The following is a 22,157-nucleotide window of genomic DNA, read 5'->3' on the forward strand; positions in this document are numbered from 1 at the left end:
AAATATTCTGGAGACTGCAAGTAAATGTTTTGCTGGTCCATTGATATATTCTTAGCTACAGTAAGTACTCTCTTGTCTTCCATAGGTTCTTGGAAACTGAGATTTTAAGTGACAGCAGATTCTCGAGAAATGTCCTTTGCTTGCTTTATGTCATGTCACTTGAAGTTAGTTTCCCAGAGCCTATTGATGTTGAGTGAGGATTCACTGTACGGAAACATTGTATTTCCTATCCATGCTTTTCTTTGCTCACCATCGGGGTGGCTCAGGTTTGTAGCCCTTTTCACTCTTGTTTTACATGTGTGTTATTTTCATGACGGCTTTTGTAGTTCAAAGAAACACTTTTGATCCAATTACTTGTTTTTGTAAGTTTGGGTGCAGAGCATAACATGACAGTTAATTGTTCCCCAGTTGCAAATTTAATAATTATCAATAAATGCAAATAACACAAAAATAAATGAACTTACATTATCAACTGTACTGGCCAATTGAGTTCTTTTAACGGACTTGTAAGCTTTAAGATGGTAACATTCTGAGACTCAAACACAGTTGAGCATTTATTAATCTTACTTTTCAAATATACACGATGTACAGGAATAGCCGTGTTCCATTGCTTTTCCTTCAGGAGGCACAGACCACCTGTGGCCCCTGATAAAAGGTGAGAAGTCACCCCATGATGATTAACGCCCAGCATTCATCCTTAGGGAATGTGCCCCTTTGCATGTATGACTTAATAGCACAAGACTGGTGTGGCGAATATTGTTTCAACAATTACAACATTGTGACATTGGGGAAGCTGTATCAAACTCCTCACAGGGCTTGGACAGCTACACCTTTTCTTCAAAGGAGTCTGGCGTCTAAACCACATTCCTGTGTTCCAGGAATTCCCCATTTTACAAGGCATGTGATCTCTCCTGTTACAGAGGATTAAAATGACAGAAATTCACTTTGCTGTCCTTGCTTACATTTAGCCACATGCCCATGGCCTAAAAGCTCAGTTGTAAGCCAGTATAGCTACCCCAGACCTCCGGCAGGAATGAGAGATAGAGGAGAAGGGGGGACAGCCAGCTCCAGGAGGAGGGGGAGGGCGGCAGCTCCGGGTAGCTGTGAACAAAGTGAGCTGCGGGGTCCAGGGCCGAGCTGAAACAGCACCCTCGCTGGACTACGTGATTTTGAGGGTGATTCACCCTGGCCAGCCTTCACGTACAGTTGTCCAGCCTTCCAAGCCATACCCAGTCACCTTTCAATAAACTGCTTTGCTGCAGAATTATCAGACAGGGCAAAGTTTTTGTTACTTGTAACCTAACATATTCACTGATATTCTCTGTTTAATCTGACAAACCACTGTATCGCCTTTGATTCCAAATACAAATGTCCAATTTTCTGTGCTCCCACAGGATTCTGAATATATTAATGCTTCTATTGTGTAACACTTTCCATTTGTACAGTGACAGTGTGATGATGTCTCTTTCACCTCACTGGACTGTGAACCTCTCTGAAGAGCTGCTTGTATTTGCCTAGACAGTGTTTGCCACACAGTAGAGTGTATTTGTTGAGGGGAAAAAAAAACCAAAAGAATTATGCTTGTTCGCTTAAAATACAGACTTTTCTCTCTGGTAAATATCTCTATGTTCCTTTGTAAAAGCCTAGCACAGCACATGCAAATTCAAATTAAATTGTTTGATAGTGGCACAAACATTTTATGGATTAATTTTTATTAATTTACAGTCATGAAAAGTAACAAACGCTCATTATAGAAAACTTGAAAAATACAGAAAAGAATAACGAGGAAAAAGTTACATCCTTAATACTACAAAGTATGAGATAAAAATCGTTTTTTAATTTTGTCCCATGCATATATAGTGTGTGTTTTTTCTTCAGAAACTGATATGTGACATCTCCAATTTTATTTCCTCCATTTCCTCATTTATCATGGATATTTTCCGTCTACAAAGTTTTAAAAATATGGTTTAATGCTATGCATAGGTCCACATGTTCTAGTTTACTCAAATCTTACTACTGGGCATGTAATTTGTTTCTAACTTTTCATTATTATAAAAACAGACTTAACATCTGTATAAACATTTCTGGTTATTTGCTGGCCCCTTCAAATAGATTTAGTGAGATGATAGGAGGACTTCTGAGCCAGAAAGATTCTTTTCGCACCTTTTTTCAAGTGTTCATGATATTGGGCATTTGTATTATCTGAAAATAATTGGTACTTCAAGTGCATCTGAAATCGAGAAGATGAGAAATGTCTGTTTATTTCAATAGCAGTGTGAGTTTCAGGGGGGTGAGATCATCCACTTGGTATGAGACCTGCTGGGCTCTGGGGTGGAGAGCAATAAAATGTAGTTTCCTAAATGCTTCATAAATAAATATAATATCAATCATTAAAAGCTCTTCAAAATTTTATTGGCTGGTGTTAATAAGGAACAAGCGTTTAGAATGTCAAAAACACTGCTTTTGCTAAGCATTGTATTTGTTGTGAGAAGTACATGAGATGAAAAATACCAACATTCAGCACAGTGCCCAGCATGGGAGAAAGTGCTCACATTTGCTATTACTGTAAATGGTATGTGAGCTGTGGTTTTTTTTTTTTTTTTTGAGACGGAGTTTTGCTCTTGTTACCCAGGCTGGAGTGCAATGGTGCGATCTCGGCTCACTGCAACCTCTGCCTCCTGGGTTCAGGCAATTCTCCTGCCTCAGCCTCCCGACTAGCTGGGATTACAGGCACGCACCACCGTGCCCAGCTAATTTTATTGTATTTTTAGTAGAGACGGGGTTTCACCATGTTGACTAGGATGGTCTCGATCTCTCGTGATCCACCTGCCTCGGCCTCCCAAAGTGAGCTGTGTTTTTAATCAGTCCTATTTTGCTCACCACATGGCAGTTTTCTGAGATTGCATTTTGGTCCTGATTATTCACTGATTCCATTTTCCCACCTAAAAAGTTTTATTTTCAACACCTGTGTCAATACTGGAGGTGCTTTTGCAGTTAGCCATGGAGTGGTGAATTATTGGAGTCACTAATGGACACATTTCCAGCTGTGGGGACAAGGCAGCATGCTAGCATTCTGTGTTCTCTCTTATACTAGAAACAAGCGCCCTTTACACAGTCTGCTTTGTGCCACCTTTTTTTTTGCATTTTTGTGGTGTTTTTGTGTGCATGTATAGTGATTTTGCTGTTTAAAATGGCCCGCAGACCTACTGCTGGAGTGCTGTAATGTTTCTGAGTGCCCGAAGGCTGTTATATGCCTATGGAGAAAACTCGTGTGTCAGAGAAGCTTCCTTCAGGTAGGAGCTATGGTGCTGTTGGCTGCTAGCTGAGGCCTCAGAGGCAGGCCTGTGACCGTGCTCTGTGAAGCTCAGTGGTTCCAAAGCCAACTGTGAAAAGATCTTGTCAGCTATTTTAAGGATTTGGGTCCTTTTGTTTTATTTATATTTATATTTATATTTATATTTTTTAGAAACGGGCTCACCCTGTTGGTCCAGCTCACTGTATCCTTGAACTGGGCTCAAGTGATCCTCCTGTCTTAGCCTCTCGAGTAGCTGGGGTTCTACAGGTGCACGTCGCCATGGCTGGCTAGTTTTTTATTTTAATTTTTTTGTGGAAACAGCATGTCACTGTGTTGCCCAGGCTGGTCTCAAACTCCTGGGCTCAAGCAGTTGTCCCAGCTTGGTCTCCCAAAGTGCTAGGATTTACAGGCATGAGCCACCATGCCTGGCCTGAGTTCTTTCATTAAGAGAAGTAGAAGCTGCTGAACAGTTTTAAATAGTGAAAATGAGAGGCAGAGTTTTTTTTGCTGAGATCCCTTTGACTACATTGAGAGTAGGAGGCATGAGGGCAGCCCTGTATCATCGTCATCATCGCCATCATCGCAGCAGGGCTGGGCTCAGCGTCCTGCAGGGACGTGGGCTTTATGGCCTTCAATCATCACAGCACTGCTGTAAAGATGTCCTCCTCCTCACTATTTGTCAGGGAGGAATTTACCAGGTAAATGACTTGTCTAATTAACATGTTTGATAAATGGCTGAGCTGATATGTTAGATAACGTTTTAAAGTACAGTGCCTGGCATGCAGTAAGCACTCAGTTAATGTTTGATTTTACTTATATTATATTCTTTTTTTCCCCCTCAGTTCAATGTATTTTTTAAAAAACCAGGCTTTAAAGAATAAAATATGGAAAGGTATGCAGGTAAAAGCTTCCCTCTCACTCTGACCCCTATCTACTTAGTTCTTCCTAACCCAGAAACCTTATTGATCTGTTAGATTGTCTTAAACCACCAGCCACCATACTGCATTAAGGCATCACTTGCCACTGAAAGTGTAGTAGGTATCCTCCACTAGACAGGACTGGTGGCTGAAGAACGGGCCGGGCAGTCCACACTGTTGTGTGTGAGTTGAGACTCCACTGCTCTGTAACCACACTTTCGCATGGGAGCAGAGGACCTGTTTCTGTGCATGAAGAAAATAGCCCTTTTCACTTCCTTTGTGTATGTAATAAGTGAATTTTCAGGGTGTTGGAAGTGTGGTGCTAGAAAGCAGTGTCAGTTGTCGGTCATCTCGGTGCCCTGGAAGATATGCATGTCCTCCTCTGTCTCATGCCCAGGTCACGTGGCATATCGCATTGTTGTGAGAAAGGGGTGGATATCTTAAAATCAGTGGTCTTTTCCAGGAAATTAGCATGGTTGCTCTTTAACCCTCTGTTCCCTCTGTCTACATCTACGCCCGTATATTCACACAGTACAGTCACTGGTAGGCTTGATATTGATGGTTTGTTGTTATAAAAATTAGATGGTATTCATACTGATATTATGCAAGCAAGAAATTAATAAAGGTGTTAATACTCAACCACTTAGAAAACCAGAATCTGAAATACTCGTGACTGGGTGAGGTCTAGGCCGATGATACTTGTCTGAATTAGACATGAGAAACGAGAACAACTGTTGGATTTATGATTAGGAATTCAAAAGAGAAAGTATTTGAATATTGTAAATCTGTGGCTCAGAAAGACACGTGTTTGGTTTATTTACGTAGATTGTTACTTTCCTCGTTAGCGTTTTGGCATTTGAGCTGCCTGTTTACAGACTGAATTGAGAATAATTGCATCTCTCACCACGTCTCTGTTGTTGGCAGGGTCATCGAGCAGCTCGGTGGGAAGCAGCTTGTCATGAACCACATGCATCACGAAGACCAGCAGGTCCGCTATAACGCTCTGCTGGCCGTGCAGAAGCTCATGGTGCACAACTGGTACGCCCCGGCTTTTTCTCACACTCGCACATTAGTCCGAAGACTCACGCCATTCTAAAAGTTCTTATGTAAAAATCGGTGATTTTGATGAAAAATGTAGAAATATATTTTAGTAATTCAGAGCAATGACACAATCGTTTTAAAAAGACAAACTGCACTAAAGGTCTCAAGCATGTATATTCAAAATAATAATTTCAAAAACAACTCCAGAAGTAACTAAAAGGACCCTATGAAATACGTCAGTCAGTCCTCTTTGGAGTTGAATGCATCTGTACTGCTTATTCCTTTAGAAATGCCACAATTTTGCAAGGCTTAACTGTTCAGCATATGGTAACCTGAGTGAATTTTACCAATTCGCATAAAAACACTAAACGCTGATTTAATCAACTCAGATTCAGCTCTCACATTGCATTCGCTATAGTTTTTGCTTTTGAAGTAACTAAACTTGTGCTTCTTTGTTGTCTGTTTTTATTTTTAAAATAAAAAGTACTGACTTTTGTACCCACTTAAAACAAGATGAAGCGTAACTACTTAGACATAACGGTGAGCCCTTTGTGTACATAGAAGAGGTGAAGGCTCCCCTTGGCACAGCTGCTTTTAGCTATAGGTTGGGCGTTCACTGCCTTCAACACTCCCCCAAACAGTTGAGATGCCTCTCCATTCCCCACCCTCTGGAAGGGTGCTCTGTTTGGACTGTTCGTGTTAAGGCATCAGGAGCAAACAAACATTGCTTGTAACTTACATCATGCTCCTAGCACTTCCAAAGGAGAGGGTTAATGACTCTCTAGCATGCGTGTGTTTGAAGTTGCAGACACATGCAGTGCAGGAGAATATCCAGGAGCGCTGCTGTGGCATCTTGTGTTACGTATCATGTTCCTGCCACTGAAGCACTTTTCTTATAAATACTGACATCTATGTAAATTCTTACAACTGCTTTTCGAGCACTTGCTTTGTACCCTGATAAGTCAAGTGATAGGTTAGGTATGATGGAAGTGGGTGCAACTTGACATAGGATGATTAGCGAACGCCTCCCTGAGTAGGTCATACAGCCAAGTCGACAATTATGGGAAGGATCCAGCCATACAGCTCAGTTACTGGGGTGAATAAGCATTTGAGGTAGAGGGAATGAGACAGGAAAAGGCTGTGAAGTACTAACGAACTTGGCTTGTTTAAAGCAGAGTACAGGGACTTAGGTGGTTTTGACACTCGGGGATGGAGGTGTCTGATTGTGGAGGGGACCTGGTTGTGTAAGGCCTTGGAGGCTGTCATTTGACTCCCGTAAGATGAGTTGAAAACCATTGCAAGAATATTAAATAGGGAATGATGGGATGTGGTTTATGTTTTAAAATGGTCACTTAGGCTACTCCCTGGAGAATGGATTGTTCGTTCAAGGGTAAGTGAGAAAGCATGCAGAGCGTTTTAGCTGGTTCTCATGATAGTCTAGGGCTGACATAGTTAATGGCTTGGTCTGGATGATAAACATTGAGATAAGAAGTAGATGGACTTGGGGTAGATTCAGAGCTAGTGCTGGCAGCACTTGACGGGCTGAAAATGTTTTTACTTTTTTCTGTAACTTAAGTACAAGAAGAATGGGATCAAATCAGAAGGTTAAAAACCCCAGAATGGTTTTAGCAGGAGGAAAAACTTCAAGTCTGTCAGTAAAACATAGAATATACCACTGGATATCTCTGTTAACTTCACTTTACCCCGAGCTAGATTTTTCAACGTAAATCCATTATTTAGTAATTTCCTGTCTTATGGTTTCTTTATATCTCTTTCAGGAAGTTAAGTTAAAGGATGTTGGCATTTAATAGAACTTGAGGCCATTGCAGCCAATGAGCTTATAGTTGCCAGATGTTTTTCTAAAGTTTCTGTGAAAGCCATTGTGTTAAAATTAGGGATATTGAAATGTAATTATTTATTAGTTTCTCTTGAAGTCTTTCTTGTTGGGTTTGTGGTTTTCTTGTGTGTGTGTTTTTTTTTTAATTTTAAAAAGGTATGTTCCTAACATGAAAGGCAAGATGCATATGAAATAGGATGTCGACCTTTTCCCTTTCCCAGTGGAGGAAATTTTTTGTTTGAGAATTTTTGTTGATCAGATGATTATGTATTGAAGATGAAATATTTAAAATTGGACTTTTTTCTTGAATTTATGAACTTGAGTTAGTCTCATAGTACATTTCTCCATGTAGAAGAGGATTCTGTATTCTGACTTTACAGGGAAATTCTGGTTTATTTGCTCTTTATCATTGACTGACTGATGACAGAATATTTTTCCCTCTTTCTTTCTAATTATATGCCAAATTCTAAATATTTTAATGTTTTAACTATGATAAAGCTCCTTTGCATTTAATGGAGAAACTTAAGTGTTAGTATTTTCCCACACTTCCTTCATAGAGAAGTTTTCGTGTGAAGGAAGATTAAAATTCACCTGTGATCTCAGTATTTGGTTGTGGCTTATAAATTTCTGTGGCTCCCTGTGCCAGAGAATGAAATTTGCTCAAGTAATAACAATTTATTACAATACCAGTTTAATATGATACTAAATAGAATACCATTTGGAGAGTAACCTTTTGCAAAGTATATTCCGAAATGTAAAAGAGGTTTGGATCAGTACCTTTTTTCAGGTAACCTAGTTGTCTGTACTAAACTATACTCATAGAGATACCTTTCTACTTGCCTAAAATAGGGGCTTTTTAACCTAAAACATGCTACTGGTGTTCTAAAGATGTTTACTGATTAAATTTTAGAAATTTCTCTAAATTGTTTTCTCTCATACCAAGTGAAAACTTGACAATACAGTAGAGTTTTTGTTTTAGCATTGGCTTGATTTAAATGGAAACGAGTTGTCATAAATGGTGTGTTTCAGCCCTCCACAGGGAAGTAATATTTGGACATATTTAAGATGCAAGCACGGATGAGAGCAGGAAGGTCTGTGTGACGGGCAGCAGCACTGTGCCTGCATCCCTGGGCTTTTCTGAAACCTGAAAAGATTTTTAGGTTTTTGGTATTGCGTTATTGCTGAAGTTTTTGTTTATCAGCCTAAATTGTAACTTTGGATACAATAGAGTTAACACTACTTTCTGCTGTGAATTAAAAAAATTTTAAGTATAATTTCAAAATTACATTTCAAACATAATTTATGTTACTTATGGAACTGGGTCAGATATGGATTTTGATTTTGAATCTGTTAGAAGGAGTTAAATATTAAGTTTCTTGATAATGTAGAGATAAATTTGAGTTTATATCACATGGAATGTATAGTGTTATATAATTGGAAAATACTTAATTATTTTTATGATTGATTTCAAAACCATTTCCTTGAATTGTAGGTCTTAGAATACCAGTGTTTCTCCTCTTTGACATCACGTCTGTATTTTCATGCAATAATGGATTACGTGTAACCCTGACTGACAGTGGGTGAGGAATGATGGGGAGGAACAGAGTTGCTGGGGAAGGAGAGGACAGTGGCACCCACTGGGTCCCCTCACCTGGGAGGCCTGAGCAGGCCAGTCCTACTTGTGGGCCTCGCTGCCAGTGACAGGTGTGGGTCTCATCTTTTTGTGCCCACCATGGCATTCCTGGTGCGTCCCTTGTTCTTTTGTAGAGTGCTGGATTTTTATATTCATAAACTTGGCAGAATATATAAACAGTGACAACTTAGAGAACTTGTGTATATACACCTAATTAATCCATTTAACATCATAAAATATCGTCATTTTTCCCCCACGGAATGATTTTAAATGTAATCAGCCTCTAATTCAGAAGCAGCAATATGTGCGTATGGACAGCCCAGGACTTCGGGAAAGAAACAGTGACTTCTGTAGGCAGAGGACCCCGTGTAGAATTTTCTGTGTGTATCTCTAGATTCCTATTCAACCCTTTCTTAGGCAGAATAATCAGTTATAAGAGCGTTACCATCTCTAGATTTTTTTTTCTTAAATAAATTAATAATAATAGGAAAAACTCAGCAGGCCAAGGATGTGGATGATACTGCTTAGTTCTCTGGTGTTTTTATCTGCTTCGGATGTTCTAGTTATTCTGTAAGTGCAGAGCCATAAATACAGTGACTAAAAGTAACTAGTTCATAAGTAAGAAAAAAGAAAACCTCTTTCGTGTTTTAGCTGACTTTTAGGGTAATAAGTTACCAGACATTCCAGATGATTTTCAATAAACATAACATTTCTAGATTTAACATTTTCTAGAATTAATTGACAAATTAATTACTAATTTCTAAATTAGAATTCTGATTTCTAAATTAATTCTCCTTCTGGGTGTCTGGATTTTCTGTGTGCCTGAAATTTTCTGGGTCCCTGGAATTCTCCACATTATTATGATGTTCTTAGTGGACGGACACTTGAAAATGTCTCTAATGTCATATGTTTTGTGTATTTGAACAAAACAAATATAACTGGATTTTTAAAAATATGCAAACCAATTCCAGGTAAAGAGGAATTCTTTACAGGTATTATCTCACTATCCACTGAGTAATTCAGTCTCCCAATCGAAGGTTGCTTGCTGCTGCTTTGTAAGTTAGAAATGTTTCCTAAGAGTGTATTAACTTTAACTTTTCTGGACACTGTGTACCACTGAATTACAGGTGATTTGGAAATGCCAGCATAATATAAATCTCAGATTGTTGCAAAGTATCAGCGTAAATAAAAATTCGGAAGAGTTGGAAAATGAGCATTTTGACAGTAAAGAAAATAAAACCCCTGATGGATGACAGAGTCTGTGCACGTTGTAATTAAACAGAAAATCAGTTACAGGTGTCACACATAGGTGCACATGACTAAGCGTGGGGATCTGTGGATCCAGTTCTTGTTTTGGTTTTGTTTGATTACACTGGCTTCTTAGACAAACAGGCACTTGAAGTGGGACTTAAAGGGTCAGTAAAGCAGAGATGAAAGAAAAATCCGGCCTAGTGAGGAGAGGTAGGAAAAAGGAATGAACTTGCTTTTCTTCCTTCTGTGGGGAGCAGTTACACTTGTGGTCACTTGGTATATTTTGTTTCATGGGCTTTGTGTATGTGTGCACATGCCCGCACCATTTAAATCCAGTAAACCTCAATAGAATGGTTGGCAGAATATACTAAAAATTTAGTGATATTAAGAAAACCTTATATTCACTCTCAAAGAGATTTAAGTTTTTGAATTATTTTCTGTTTCCCTTCATATATGTCGCCCAGATGTTATGTCTTGGTGGGGGAAAAATGTTTCATAGGTAATGGAAATGAATTTATTAAATTTAAATTTTAAAAGAATTGTGCAGCAGTGTGGCAGTCACATTTTAAAATCTAAATCCTCTTAGATGAATTGGATGAAGTTTATCATCTGTTTTTACTTATATTTTAAAAAAGGAGTTCAGCATAAAGGTGCCAAAGTTGTTAGTACAAGGGCTAGAGGTTCTCCTGAACGACCACGTCTCTGACCACACTGTGTAAGATTCTCCTGGAGGCACCTCTCACACTGGTAGGAGCTGTGCTCTGTGCGCCTCTTGCCTTATTTTCCTGAAGAGCCAGGCATTTGTAGAAGCCTGGAATGAAAAAAGCTTCTTGGATGAGTTTTTCCTGCCTTGCCAAATATTCCAGAAATGTATTCGGAGTAAACATTTCAGTGGTTTGAACATTATGCTGTTCCTTTGTATCCAGCTCTTTTCTCAGTGAAGAGAATTATGGGAGTATTTACTTTTATCTCTGTAATTGTCTCTAATGTAGTTATGAACAGGAATACTTGTTAGAAAATTCAATTTGTGCTAAAGTAGAGAAATACAGAGTTGGAAATAAAGACAGCACACATTTTCAGTGCAGTGTGGTGAGAGCTGTGACAGTGTATGTCAGTGTCACAGGATCTTGGGAAAACCAGGAGCAGGCAGTGCTAGAGGTGTTAAGGGTTAAGGAGTGAGTTGCTGGAGATGCGGCTGGGGTGCCGGGAGGACTTCAGGCAAAGGCTCCCTGTGAGTGCACTGTGTGTGTGGAGTCACGTCAGAAGCAGAACTGGGAGACCAGCAGTAGCAGAACTAACACCAAAAGGCATCCTTTGAAGTTGTGTAAAGCCTTAATAAAATCATAGTCCTCTGAATGCCATTTTACTTCTTTTTGGATTTTAGTAAGTAAGGGGTTTATCTTTCTCATGTCACGTGGACTGTGCACGTTGGTGAGTTCAGAGCCCAACAGAGTCATGAAAGAGCCAGGGTCCCTCACCCTACGGCTCGCCTCCCTGCAGTGTGGCACTTTCGTCCTCCTGGTTGAGGTGGAAGAGGGAAGTGTGGAAGAAAAAATGTTTTCATGAGTCTTTGTCTGTTTTTGACTTTTTTAATTGGAAAGAATTTTTACTGAAAAGCTGCTTCCATCTGGAGTTGCCAGCTTTGACATTATGCTGTATTTGTGTGCGTTCTTTCTCTCATTTTCTGAGCTGCTTGAGAGTAAGTGGCAGACGTTATGGCCCTGCAGCCCTGGATGTGTGGGCATGGATCTCCTCAGAAGTGGGATATTCTCTTACGTAACTGAGGTCCATCCATGCAATATAGTGTTACTCAGACTCATGGTTTTGGTAAAATGGATTTTTAAAATGATAATCTAAAAAAAGTTGCCATGTTTTAATAAATTCAAGAAACTATAAGAAATAATGTAAGTGTTCAAACTATAGAAACAAGTTAGCCACTAGAAGGTCCATCAGAACAAAACAGGAATGTAATTGATTCTGCTAGTGAGAGTACCTTAAACTAAGTCTAAACATGTTTTTCTTGTTCTTCTCCGAGAAGAGTTTGTTTACGAGAAATAAATGCCTACTCAGGTTAGCTGAAATATAAGGGGAATGTGACAAGGATATCGGGTAGCTCACAGAATCTAAGTGAAGTGAAGTCACACAGTGCACTGAAACTGGAGACCAGAAAGCTGGCAGGAAGCGAGGCAGGCAGCGGTGTTTTCTACCCCCCATTCTTGCGTGGTTTCTCACAGTCATAGCCAGGCTGCTCACTTCTTCTCTGTGGATTGCTTCTCCTGCCCAAGACCCTGTCATAATTGCTCTAGAGGAGCAGGCTGAGCTGTGCCATCAAGATGTTCTAGCCCAGCTTTCCACATCCCGTCGGCATGGTTTGGGTGTGCGCTTCCAAATTCCTGGCTGCAGGAAGCTCCCTTGCTCCCACCTGGTCTGTTCATTGGCTGGCTGTCTCTCCCTTACCTGCTGAGTGAAGCCGGAGTGGAGGATGGCCAAGACTAGTACGGTGCCTGAGGCCCACTCCTCAGAGGGCTTTGAAGGACTTCCGAAGAGCTGAGACTAGACTTTCTGCCCTCTCTGCAGGACAGTTCTCCTGGGGGCCTTGGACAGACCCAATTCTGTCCCCTTTCTCACTTGTTATTGTTATTCTTACAAGAATCGCTGTAAATATGCTGAGAATTTAATATCCCGAGGTAGGACAGCCCAGGCTCCATTCCGCACTCCCTTCCTCCTCCCAACAGGGTGAGCTTTAGCATGTCACGCACATCATGTGGCCCCCAGGGCATACAGCTCGGGGTTGGCTGCTTCCTGAGGTCCTTCAGCTGCCATGCAAGGGAGGCATGCTCAGATGAGACTTCATGTACCCTGGGCTGCTTTCTTGCACCTTGGCGGACTGGCTTGCCGTGGATCCCTTGCTGCCTATCTGTACATCTGCTTCACGTAGCCTCTTGTGTGGGTTCTGTTTCTCCAGATTCAGCCAGATTGATAACCAGAACACAGTGAACCTGTTTCAGACTCTCTTCTTCCTCTCTTCCAAAATATCAGCTTTTTTCTGGTCTGGTTGTCCTAATTTTAAAGACACAAAGTCTAACTTGAAAAAAAAACAACAACTGTTCTGGCCAAAAAACAAAACAAAACAAAACAACAATGTGGGGCTAGTTCTTTATGTTTGGTGTGAGGAGGGCAGCTGCTCTGGCCCAAAGCTTTTCAGCCACTGCCCTCTTATCCCCAGCTGTCAGTCATCAGCCAAGAGCAGAACTGGAACCACAAGGCTGATTGTATGCGTTAGTAATTTGTTTGTTAAAGGTTTGTTGAGCACTGGATTTGTGTCGGGTCCTGTTCTAGGCTGTGGTGATACGTTTCTGCCCTCGTGGTGCTAGCACCTGTTGTCAGAACCGACAGGTACGGAAAATGACGGCACAGTGTGTTGCATGCTTAGCTCGGACTGAACTCTGCATCCCTTGGGGAAGGATGAGTGAAGCATTTATCTTGGTCCTGGTGAAATCAGGACTGTCTTCCTTAGAGGCTTGAGGCCTATGCTGAGGTCTTAAGCAGGAGCTGACCAAGGTGACAAGGGGGGAGGGCGGGGCCTTGTGCTTTGCTGGCCCTCTGTTAGCTCACATTTGGTGCCCACCTCAGGATAGCAAATACTGCTGAGTGGATGGTGTTGCCAGAAGGGACAGAGCAGGGGACTGGCCTAGAATTGTGTTGCCTGGAGGAGCACGGCCCAGTGAAAATGTAATGGGAGCCACACAGGAGAAATGGAAAAGTTTCAAGTAGCCATATTTTTAAAAGTTAAAAGTGAAGTTAATTTTAAGAATGTATGTATTTCACCCAATAGATCTACATGATTATTTCACCGAATAGTACATGTAAAAGTTTCTGATAAGATATTTTCCATCTTTTTCACACTGAGTCTGAAAAATCTGGCAAGTGTTTCACACTCAGCCCAGCTCAGTCTGCACGTGCCCCATTTCTGGAGCCACCCATGCCAAGTGGCTCTTGGCCCCTGTGAGGCTGAGGACGGACACTGAAGGAGCTAATTGGGAGAGCTGTGGCTGCTGAGGTAGGGGAGCCTTCCTTGTCACGTTAAGGAGTGTGGACATTTCCTGGAATTATGGAAGCAATTGGAGGACTACCGTGAGAAGGCTCGTGTTTGACGTAGCAGGGGCTGCTATGAGAAGGCTTGTATTTGACGTCACCCTTCCTGCTTGGGGCAAGTTTAGAGGCAAGGAAACCAGGTGGGAACTGTTAGATCACTCTAGAGATGAGGCAGTTATTCCCTAGGTAGTAGGGGTGACAGCAAGGACAGAGGAAAGAAGACCAGTTTTTTCAGTTATTAAAAATATGGAAGTGACAGGACTTAATGATTGCATGGAGCTGGGGCGAATGAGTCACATCAAGACTGACAGTCAGGCTTCCAACCTGCAGCTGGATGTGTCCCATGACTCATGCAGGAATGTAGATGGAGGAGCAGGATTAGGGTGGCACTGAGGAGTTCATTTTTTAGAAACATTGAATTTGATGTTTCTGCATTCTAGCCAAGGAGAAATTCAAAAGCTGGAAATACAGGTTTGGGGTTCAGGAACAAGATATAAGCTAGAGTGAGAGATTTAAAAAAAGTCATGGAAGGGGATAAGAGTCCCTGAAGAAGTGTGTGTAGAACAGGAGCTCTTCACTGGGAGGTTTTGGATTAACTCCCTGAAATTGTACGCGGTAGGGGAAGCATCCAGGCTTTCCACGGGGATGTCAGAGAGCAGTGTGACCCCAGAAAGACTAAGGATCACTTGCTGCTGTGGACTTGGACAAAACGTGGACTAGGCTGACGGAAGAAGAGTAGTTTCTACGCAGGGAAAGTGGGTGGTAGCCGTTAAGACCTTAACTGCTTGACCCTAAGGAAAACTGGCTGGAAAATAAGGTGAAAACCAGTAACATGTGCTGTTAGGGAAGCAAAGGAAAACAGGTATATTTCAGGAAGGATGGAGTGGTGGTGAGCAGTGTAAACTAAGCCGAGAGGACGAGGAAGGGGAGGACTGAAAAGTGTGCGATGGGTGTGGCAGCGAGAATGCCACTGGCCTCCTGGGCTGGGTAACTGATGGAGGCAGGGCCCTGAGGAGCCAGGACGGGATGGTTCCTTAGGGAAGGTAACCAGCTGGGGCTGTCTACCATTAAAAGTGTAGAAAACTTTCATGCCGGTTATGCCTTCTGCTAGTGAGACCAAAGCATCTGTCTAGACTAGCTCACATCGACTAACTTAGCAAGTACACATTTATTGAAAGGAACTGCTAATTCAGGGTTGAGGTGAGGTGTCCATACACGCTGAATAAATGTTTTCCTCCTAGCTAAAGATTGAACTTGTATGGTGTAAACTTGTGATTTGAGAGTAGAAGCAGGGCCAGAGAGTGGGGAGGAAGCAGAACCATTCTTTAAATGTGGTCGGTCAGAGAATTCCCTGGTCTTTCTCCGTGATATTTGTGTCACACGTAGCCGGGGGAGTGGAGGGAGACGGTCCTTTTCCAGGTGATGGGAGCAAAGACAGTTAGCATTATTGAGGCACTAACGAGGCGTTAACAGGGAAGTTACCTGTTGAATCTTTACACATCTCTATAGTAGATGGGTAGATGTTCTCCTGTTTAGAGATGGGAAGTCCAGGGCAGAAGGGGGCTAAGTAATTGCTCAGATTCTTTTCCTTATGGAAGTTACATTTGAGCCCAGGTCTGTGTAGCCCCCAATTCCAAATTCGTTCTTTAATCCTGCTCTTCAGTAAGGCATATTTGGAGCTGAATGGATGTACAGCTGCTCATACCCACTCTTGGAGACAGTTCTTCCTGACAAGATACGTATCCTTGCCCCCAGCCTTGCCATTTCTATCTTGATTGCAGCTACCATATCTGCAATTGGGGGAGTGATTTCATTTTTTTTTTTTTTTTGGAGGCTTGGGGGTCTCATCTTTCCTTTTGTTCCCCCAACAACCCTGAGTTTTGTGAGAAAAACTGGCTGTGTGCAGGTCTTGTCCAGCAATGGGAGGCTCCTGTCCCATGGTCTGAGACTAATAGATGGGCCCCAGTAGGTTGATTGCCTGGCGGTCCCTTCCTTTTCACCATGTAGTCACTGCCTGCCTCTCCTGGCTCTTCGTTATGGAAAGAGATAACTTTCTTCCTCCATTTCTCAACTTCACTTTAGGTTCAGGGCAGTGATTCTGTGGCCACTGAAAGGGAAAGTGACTTTCCTCCTGGGTGTTAAGAAAATGACTTCTAAGGGCAACTGAACTCTGCCTGACCCCTAAGTCCTAAGTTCAGCATCTTGCTAAGTCTTCCTAGGCGTAGACAGAATATGAGGTATAAGCATTTTTATCCGGTAAGTATAGCTATCAGGATAGCCTTGAAATTTTACAGATCAGGTTAATACTCTTTGTTCCTTTTTCTGATATATCTTGGCTTTGCAAGTCATGGCTTACATTTAATTACTTTATTATGCCCATTCATAGAGTCAAGAAAATGAATTAAATAACATATTAGTCATTTAAAATACTTTAAAACCTCTATTAAATGTATATTAGAAATATCCACTTAAGAATTTTTTTTGCAAGTAGTCGTTTGTAACCTGTCAATTTCAAAACCTGTTTTTTCTTCCCCCAAGTAATTGTATTTGGAATTATTTGTATTATATGTCATCATATGTTTAAAAAAAATACCTTTTTACTATTTGTAGTCTCTTTGAAAGTAGTGTTTCTCATACTTGTCTTTTTTATGCCTTAGGGTTTCAAATAAACAGAAGTACTTGGCCAGTGATAGAATATTTCTATTGTTTGAATCTCTGAAGCTCCTCTGGGTAGCAGGGTAGAATAGGATCTATTCAGAACCTGGTAGTCATGATTTACTTTAATCTTGTTGAAATCTCTGTCAAAATAAAACATTTTAAGTATCTTTGATTTAAAATGTTATATACTTTAAAAAATTGTTGCTGTATAAGAAGTCTTTTCATATGGTGGCATCTAAGGAACAGTTTCCTGAAATAAATGTTTAATTCGAAGCTCTAAGGGAGAAAATCTTCCAAGTTGGAAATTATTGTTAGAAATTATTTTGCCCTTATATCAGTGTTAAATGAGAGCAAATATAATATATGGATATGTAATCAAGACTGACTGTCAAATATAAAAGTAAATTATAGGGACGTCTACACAACAGATGATTTACTGTTGTTGGAAATGTTCTTATTGGCAGCATAGCACTAGAAAGAGCAACAACTTTTTCAAAGAACAGGTAACTATTAGAGTGGCTTATATTAATGTTTTTTAATTGAATAATCTGTGGATAGTTTTGAGTATAAGTTGTGTTCTAAAATGTTTAAAACAGAGGGTTTTGATTTATTTTATATTTTGCTGATTAAAAATTTTGCCTGGTTTTTCCCACTAAATGATTTCCTGTCAATGGTCAGTGCCCTTCATATCAAATTGCTCATATATTATGCTTTTAGAAACATCATTCACATGTAATTTGAAACTTAGCTCTTTCTAAAGGATAGCATGAAAGCAAGTCATCATACTTTGGCACTTTTCCCTCAGCTGTTTTTGTCTGTCTTCCACTCCTTTCTTCTTTCTCTGTTTAAATTGTGCTAGTCTCCCAGTTGGGGTAGGTGATAGTTTTATATGGTCCTAATGTATTTTAACCTTGCTATCTTTTTGGGTACACAAGATTTTCTCTGTCATATGTTGTTAAACTTTATTTTGTTGGTTCTGGCCTGATATCGGAATCCGCCTTTCTGCTCTTCTCTGTGTATGGGAATTAGGCGGGGCCATAGATGACAGACAGGCTGTCAGGTGGAAATTGTTTCAAGACTGCTGCATGCCGAGACAGACCACTGAGCAAAGTGTCTTTGTCCATTTCCTGATGCTTGTAATGGAATACCTGAAACTGGGTAATGTCTAAAGAAATGGAATTTATTTCTTACGGTTATGGAGTTTGAGAAGTGAAGGTTGAGGGGCTGCAGCTGTTGAGGCCCTTCTTGTTGGTGAGGTCTCTGCAGAGTCCTGAAGTGGCGCAGGTGCCACATGTCTGGAGGCTGGGCACCTGCTCGTGCTAGCTCAGGTCTCTCTCTCTTATAAAACCCCAGTCCTACTCTTGTGGTAGCCCATTAATCTATTAATTGATGAATGGATTAATCCGTTCACGAGGGCAGAGCTCTCAAGACCCAGTCACCTCTTTCAGGCCCCTCCTCTCAATACTGCTACCCTGGGGATTAAATTTCAACATGAGTTTAGAAGGGGACAGATATTGAAACCTTAGAAGAAAGTTTCAGAATTTCAATATTTGGGGAAAAAAAGTTAGTTCTATTGTCCTGTGTCTAGATTTATTGAAGTTTGTAGGTAAGCTGTTACCTACATATATTTTAAGTCTCCAGATGACTGATCTAGTCACACATACTTGCATTAAAGCCAGTGTATGTCTAGTATAGGTGCTGATGTTGATTTTTTCCAGCCAAGGTTTTGTCTCAAGGATAGTTACTTATGCTCAAGAGAACAGTAATCAGAAGGATAGGTTCATCTAATGATGTAACAGAACCCCCAAATACCATGACTTCAATAAGAGAGACATTTGTTTTATCTAACATCCAGGGGTGGGCTGGGCAGACCAGAACTAGGCGAGCACAGGGATCCAGGCTTCTCCAGCTCAGTGCGCTGCCATCCCGGGCCGTGGCCTTGTCCTCTTGGCTGTGGGGGTTGGGAAGATGTTCCAGGTCTTGGAGAGGCTCCTGGAAGTTGCCCCTCAGCACTTCCACCTTATTTACACCCTATTGGTTGTTACCCAGTCTTCTGGCCGCATAGCTGCAAAGGAACAGGGAAATGAGATCTTTTCCTTTGATAGGCTCTGTGGCCTACTAAGATGAAAGTGTTCTGTCACTGAGGAGGAAGGAGAGAAAGAGGATATTGGGGGACATTAGCAGTCTCTTTCCCTGGAGTTAGAAATCTATACTTGTCTTGCTTTGATTTTAATTCTTATGTTTTGTGGGGTCATATGCCCTACCTCCACTGGCAGATAATTCAGAACGCTGTGGTTGTGCTTGGGTTTCGGGACCTTTTAATGCCCCTCTTCCTTTCAGAGTTTGAGAAGAGTCTTGTTATCCCTTGTTAGTAGTTTTTCAAAAGTTAATATTTGGTAATTCTAATGGCATAGGCATTGCCAAGAATTTTTCTTTGCATGCTTAAAATGTTTAAGAAATTAAAACAGCTGAAGTAGTTACACTACTTCTGTTGGCTTATTAACTTAGAAAAAGAGTGAATTGTAGATTACATTTAAATGAGATTTATTATTATCATGATCATTATTATTATTATTATTATTATTTGAGATGGAGTCTTGCTCTGTTGCCAGGCTGGAGTGCAGTGACACGATCTCGGTTCACTGCAACTTCCATCTCCCGGGTTCAAGCGATTCTCCTGCCTCAGCCTCTCGAGTAGCTGGCACTACAGGTGCACACCACCACACCCAGCTAATTTTTGGATTTTTAGTAGAGACAGGGTTTCACCACGTTGGCCAGGATGGTCTCAACCTCTTGACCTCCATAATCCACCCACCTCGGCCTCCCAAAGTGTTGGGAGGCATGAGCCACTGGCCAAAATTTGTTTTAACTTATTTAAAAACTGGTTTTTGACAGAGAGGGTTGGTGATAGTAGGTCCATTCATCACCCACTTGTAAAGTTTATATTGCGTTGACAAATTTAAACAAGTCTAACTTTTCTGTTTACCGTTTTAGGAAAGCTAGATGGTTCATCCCGCGGTCAGTAAGTGCAGGCTGCATTGTGACCCCATGGGAAGGGCGTGTGGCCACGTGACCATGTTGAACTCAGGCTTAAGCCCAGGAGGGTTCTGGGCAGAGAGGAGTTGGGGACTGTGAACAGAAGGAGGAAGTGGGGGAGAGAGCTGTGCATGCAAACACATTCAGGTAGAGAGATTCCCCACCCAGCTGGGGAATTACCAGACAGCCGGAGTCTGTTATGAAGCCAAAATAAAGTTGGAGACATGGATAGTGGCCACAGGACAGCAAACCGTCTCTGCTTTGGTGTTCTGGGTTCCTTCCTGGAGGCTGTGGAAAACCACTGAGGGGTGGAATAACTGTTATTTCAGCAAGGCCATTTTAGAGACAGTGGTTGGAGGGAGGGTACTGGGTTTTGAATTGTGAAAGACTAGAGGAAAAAGACGAGCAAGGAGGCTGCACGTGGAATCCAGCCATGGTGAGAGGCGGTATCGGGGTGAGGAGGGAGGGAGACATTCAGTATATGGAGGGAGGAGAGAGGAGCTGTGAGACCTGGATACTGGTTGGATGTGGAAGAGAAATCAGAAGGAGGAGGCCAGTGACTTCCCAGTTTTATCTTTGACCTTTTTAGTTACTAAACAAAATCACACACACAAATCAAAAACCTCTGTTACCTTCTATGTAGCGTGCCAAAGTTGCATAATCTGCTTTATTCTTTAAATAACTCTGAGACTCATTTCAGGTGATTATAATTCATGTTGAGGAAACATCTGGCCCACGTGTTTTGGTTTATTTTAGATTCTGCATATCTTGTGGAAAAATTGATCCTCTAAAGAATATAATTTTGTAGGCTAGGAGATCCTTCAAGTATAATTATAAAGCTGATTTAAATCACTTTCTACTACATATCATTAAAACATTGAACTAGCCTTCTAAGATACTGTTTCTATACTGTGGACTTAGCTGAGCTTTCTTATATGCAGATTCGAATGAAAAATAAGTTTAAATTTTGTTTGAGCAGTTCTGCAGTTAGGTGAGGGAGTAGTTGGTAGCTTTAACTGCTGAAGACTTGGTCTCTACTGGTGTTGGAGCACGTTTTCCTGTGGGAGAAAGATGCATCCTTTTCCAGGTCTAACTCTCCTGTAGGACTCTTCAGCTATGTTTTATTCAAAAGTCATTGATCTCTTAGTTTATACTAGGCACTGATTTGAAAACTGGAAGACAATGAATGGGACACCCTCTCCACCCTCGTATGCTCTCAGTCTTACATTCATAATAAAAATGCAAGAAAAAAGCAGTCTGCAGTAAGCCTTAAATGTGGACTTCGCTTACATGCTATCTCTGTAATAAATAGAAAAGAAACGTTCTTGTTAGAAGTTCTTGTAACTCCATAGGCATTTCTCCCAGACCGCGCACTGTGTAACCGGGTCTAACTGTGTGTCGTGTGCTTGGCTGGGGGCGTGCCGTGTGTTGTGCAGGTTGCTTTTGGTTGTAACTATTGCTGATCGGGAACCAGTATTTAAAAGGTTAAGGAGTGTGTGCTGCCAACGCTAGTGCTTTGAGTGGCTGAGTGCGTAGCCTGCCCATCAGAGCCACACACGTCAGAAAGGTGACGAGGCACGAAGATACGCTGATGTGACAGCTGGTAGCAAGCAGCAGGCGAAGAGGACAGCTCCTGAGCTCAGCCAGAGACAAATGCAGGTTTTGCTTAGTGGCATTTAGATTTTATAGCTGGTTAAAAAGCATATTTTTGATTAGTGGAATTCCTGTAGGAGAAATAACTTTGTTATTGCAAATTTTACATAAATTGCTTTTAGAATGCACTGTTTAATGGAATTTCTTTTAAAACGTACATTTTTATTTCTTAGGACTACAACTCCTATAGATAGACTCTAGTACAGGCTTTTGGGATCACTGACTTTTTTTTTTCCTTTTTAATTTCATGGATCACCTCTTTACGGAGACTGCTAATCTATTGGCCTTTGAATTTAGATGCTGTTAGAAAGTGAAGTGTCTAGTGGTTATGAAAATATGTTTGAGAAAATAAATTGAGGATTTGCAGTGTGATGTTCTTAGTCTTTTCTATTCTCACAGCTATACAATACTATGTCCCGCCAGTGAGAGGTAGAATAATGTACCATGAGGCAATACTATTAGTCATTAAAACAGAATTTTGAAATCAGACTTGGTACAAATACACTCCCCTACACCAAACTAGTTGTCCTAACCTTATAGCATGTCGGCTACCATGGCTAAACTCGAGTTACACATCTATAAATGGGGCTCGTCTGTACCTTTCTGGGTATTCTTGTGAAGAGTACGTAAAAAACTGTCTGCCAAGCAGTTAGTGCAGTGCTTGGTAACCAGCAGGCACTGGAAAGTGATATATGTCATGATGTTAAATACTATTTTTCCTAGGCTGAAATCAAAATACCC

General features: G+C 41.2%; 1 protein-coding gene across 6 annotated transcripts in view; it reads left to right on the forward strand.

Moving 5' to 3' along the window:
* Nucleotides 1–22,157, forward strand: part of ATP6V1H (ATPase H+ transporting V1 subunit H) — a 100,258-nt gene that overhangs the window by 72,520 nt on the left and 5,581 nt on the right. For all 6 annotated transcript variants that reach the window (XM_002758895.7, XM_003734936.6, XM_035277162.3 and 3 more), the window contains one exon: nt 5,137–5,250. In XM_002758895.7, coding sequence (XP_002758941.1) covers nt 5,137–5,250 — 114 coding nt within the window. The remainder of the gene's footprint in view (nt 1–5,136; nt 5,251–22,157) is intronic.

The sequence above is a fragment of the Callithrix jacchus genome, chromosome 16 (assembly GCF_049354715.1).
Source record: "Callithrix jacchus isolate 240 chromosome 16, calJac240_pri, whole genome shotgun sequence".
Lineage (NCBI taxonomy): Eukaryota > Metazoa > Chordata > Mammalia > Primates > Cebidae > Callithrix > Callithrix jacchus.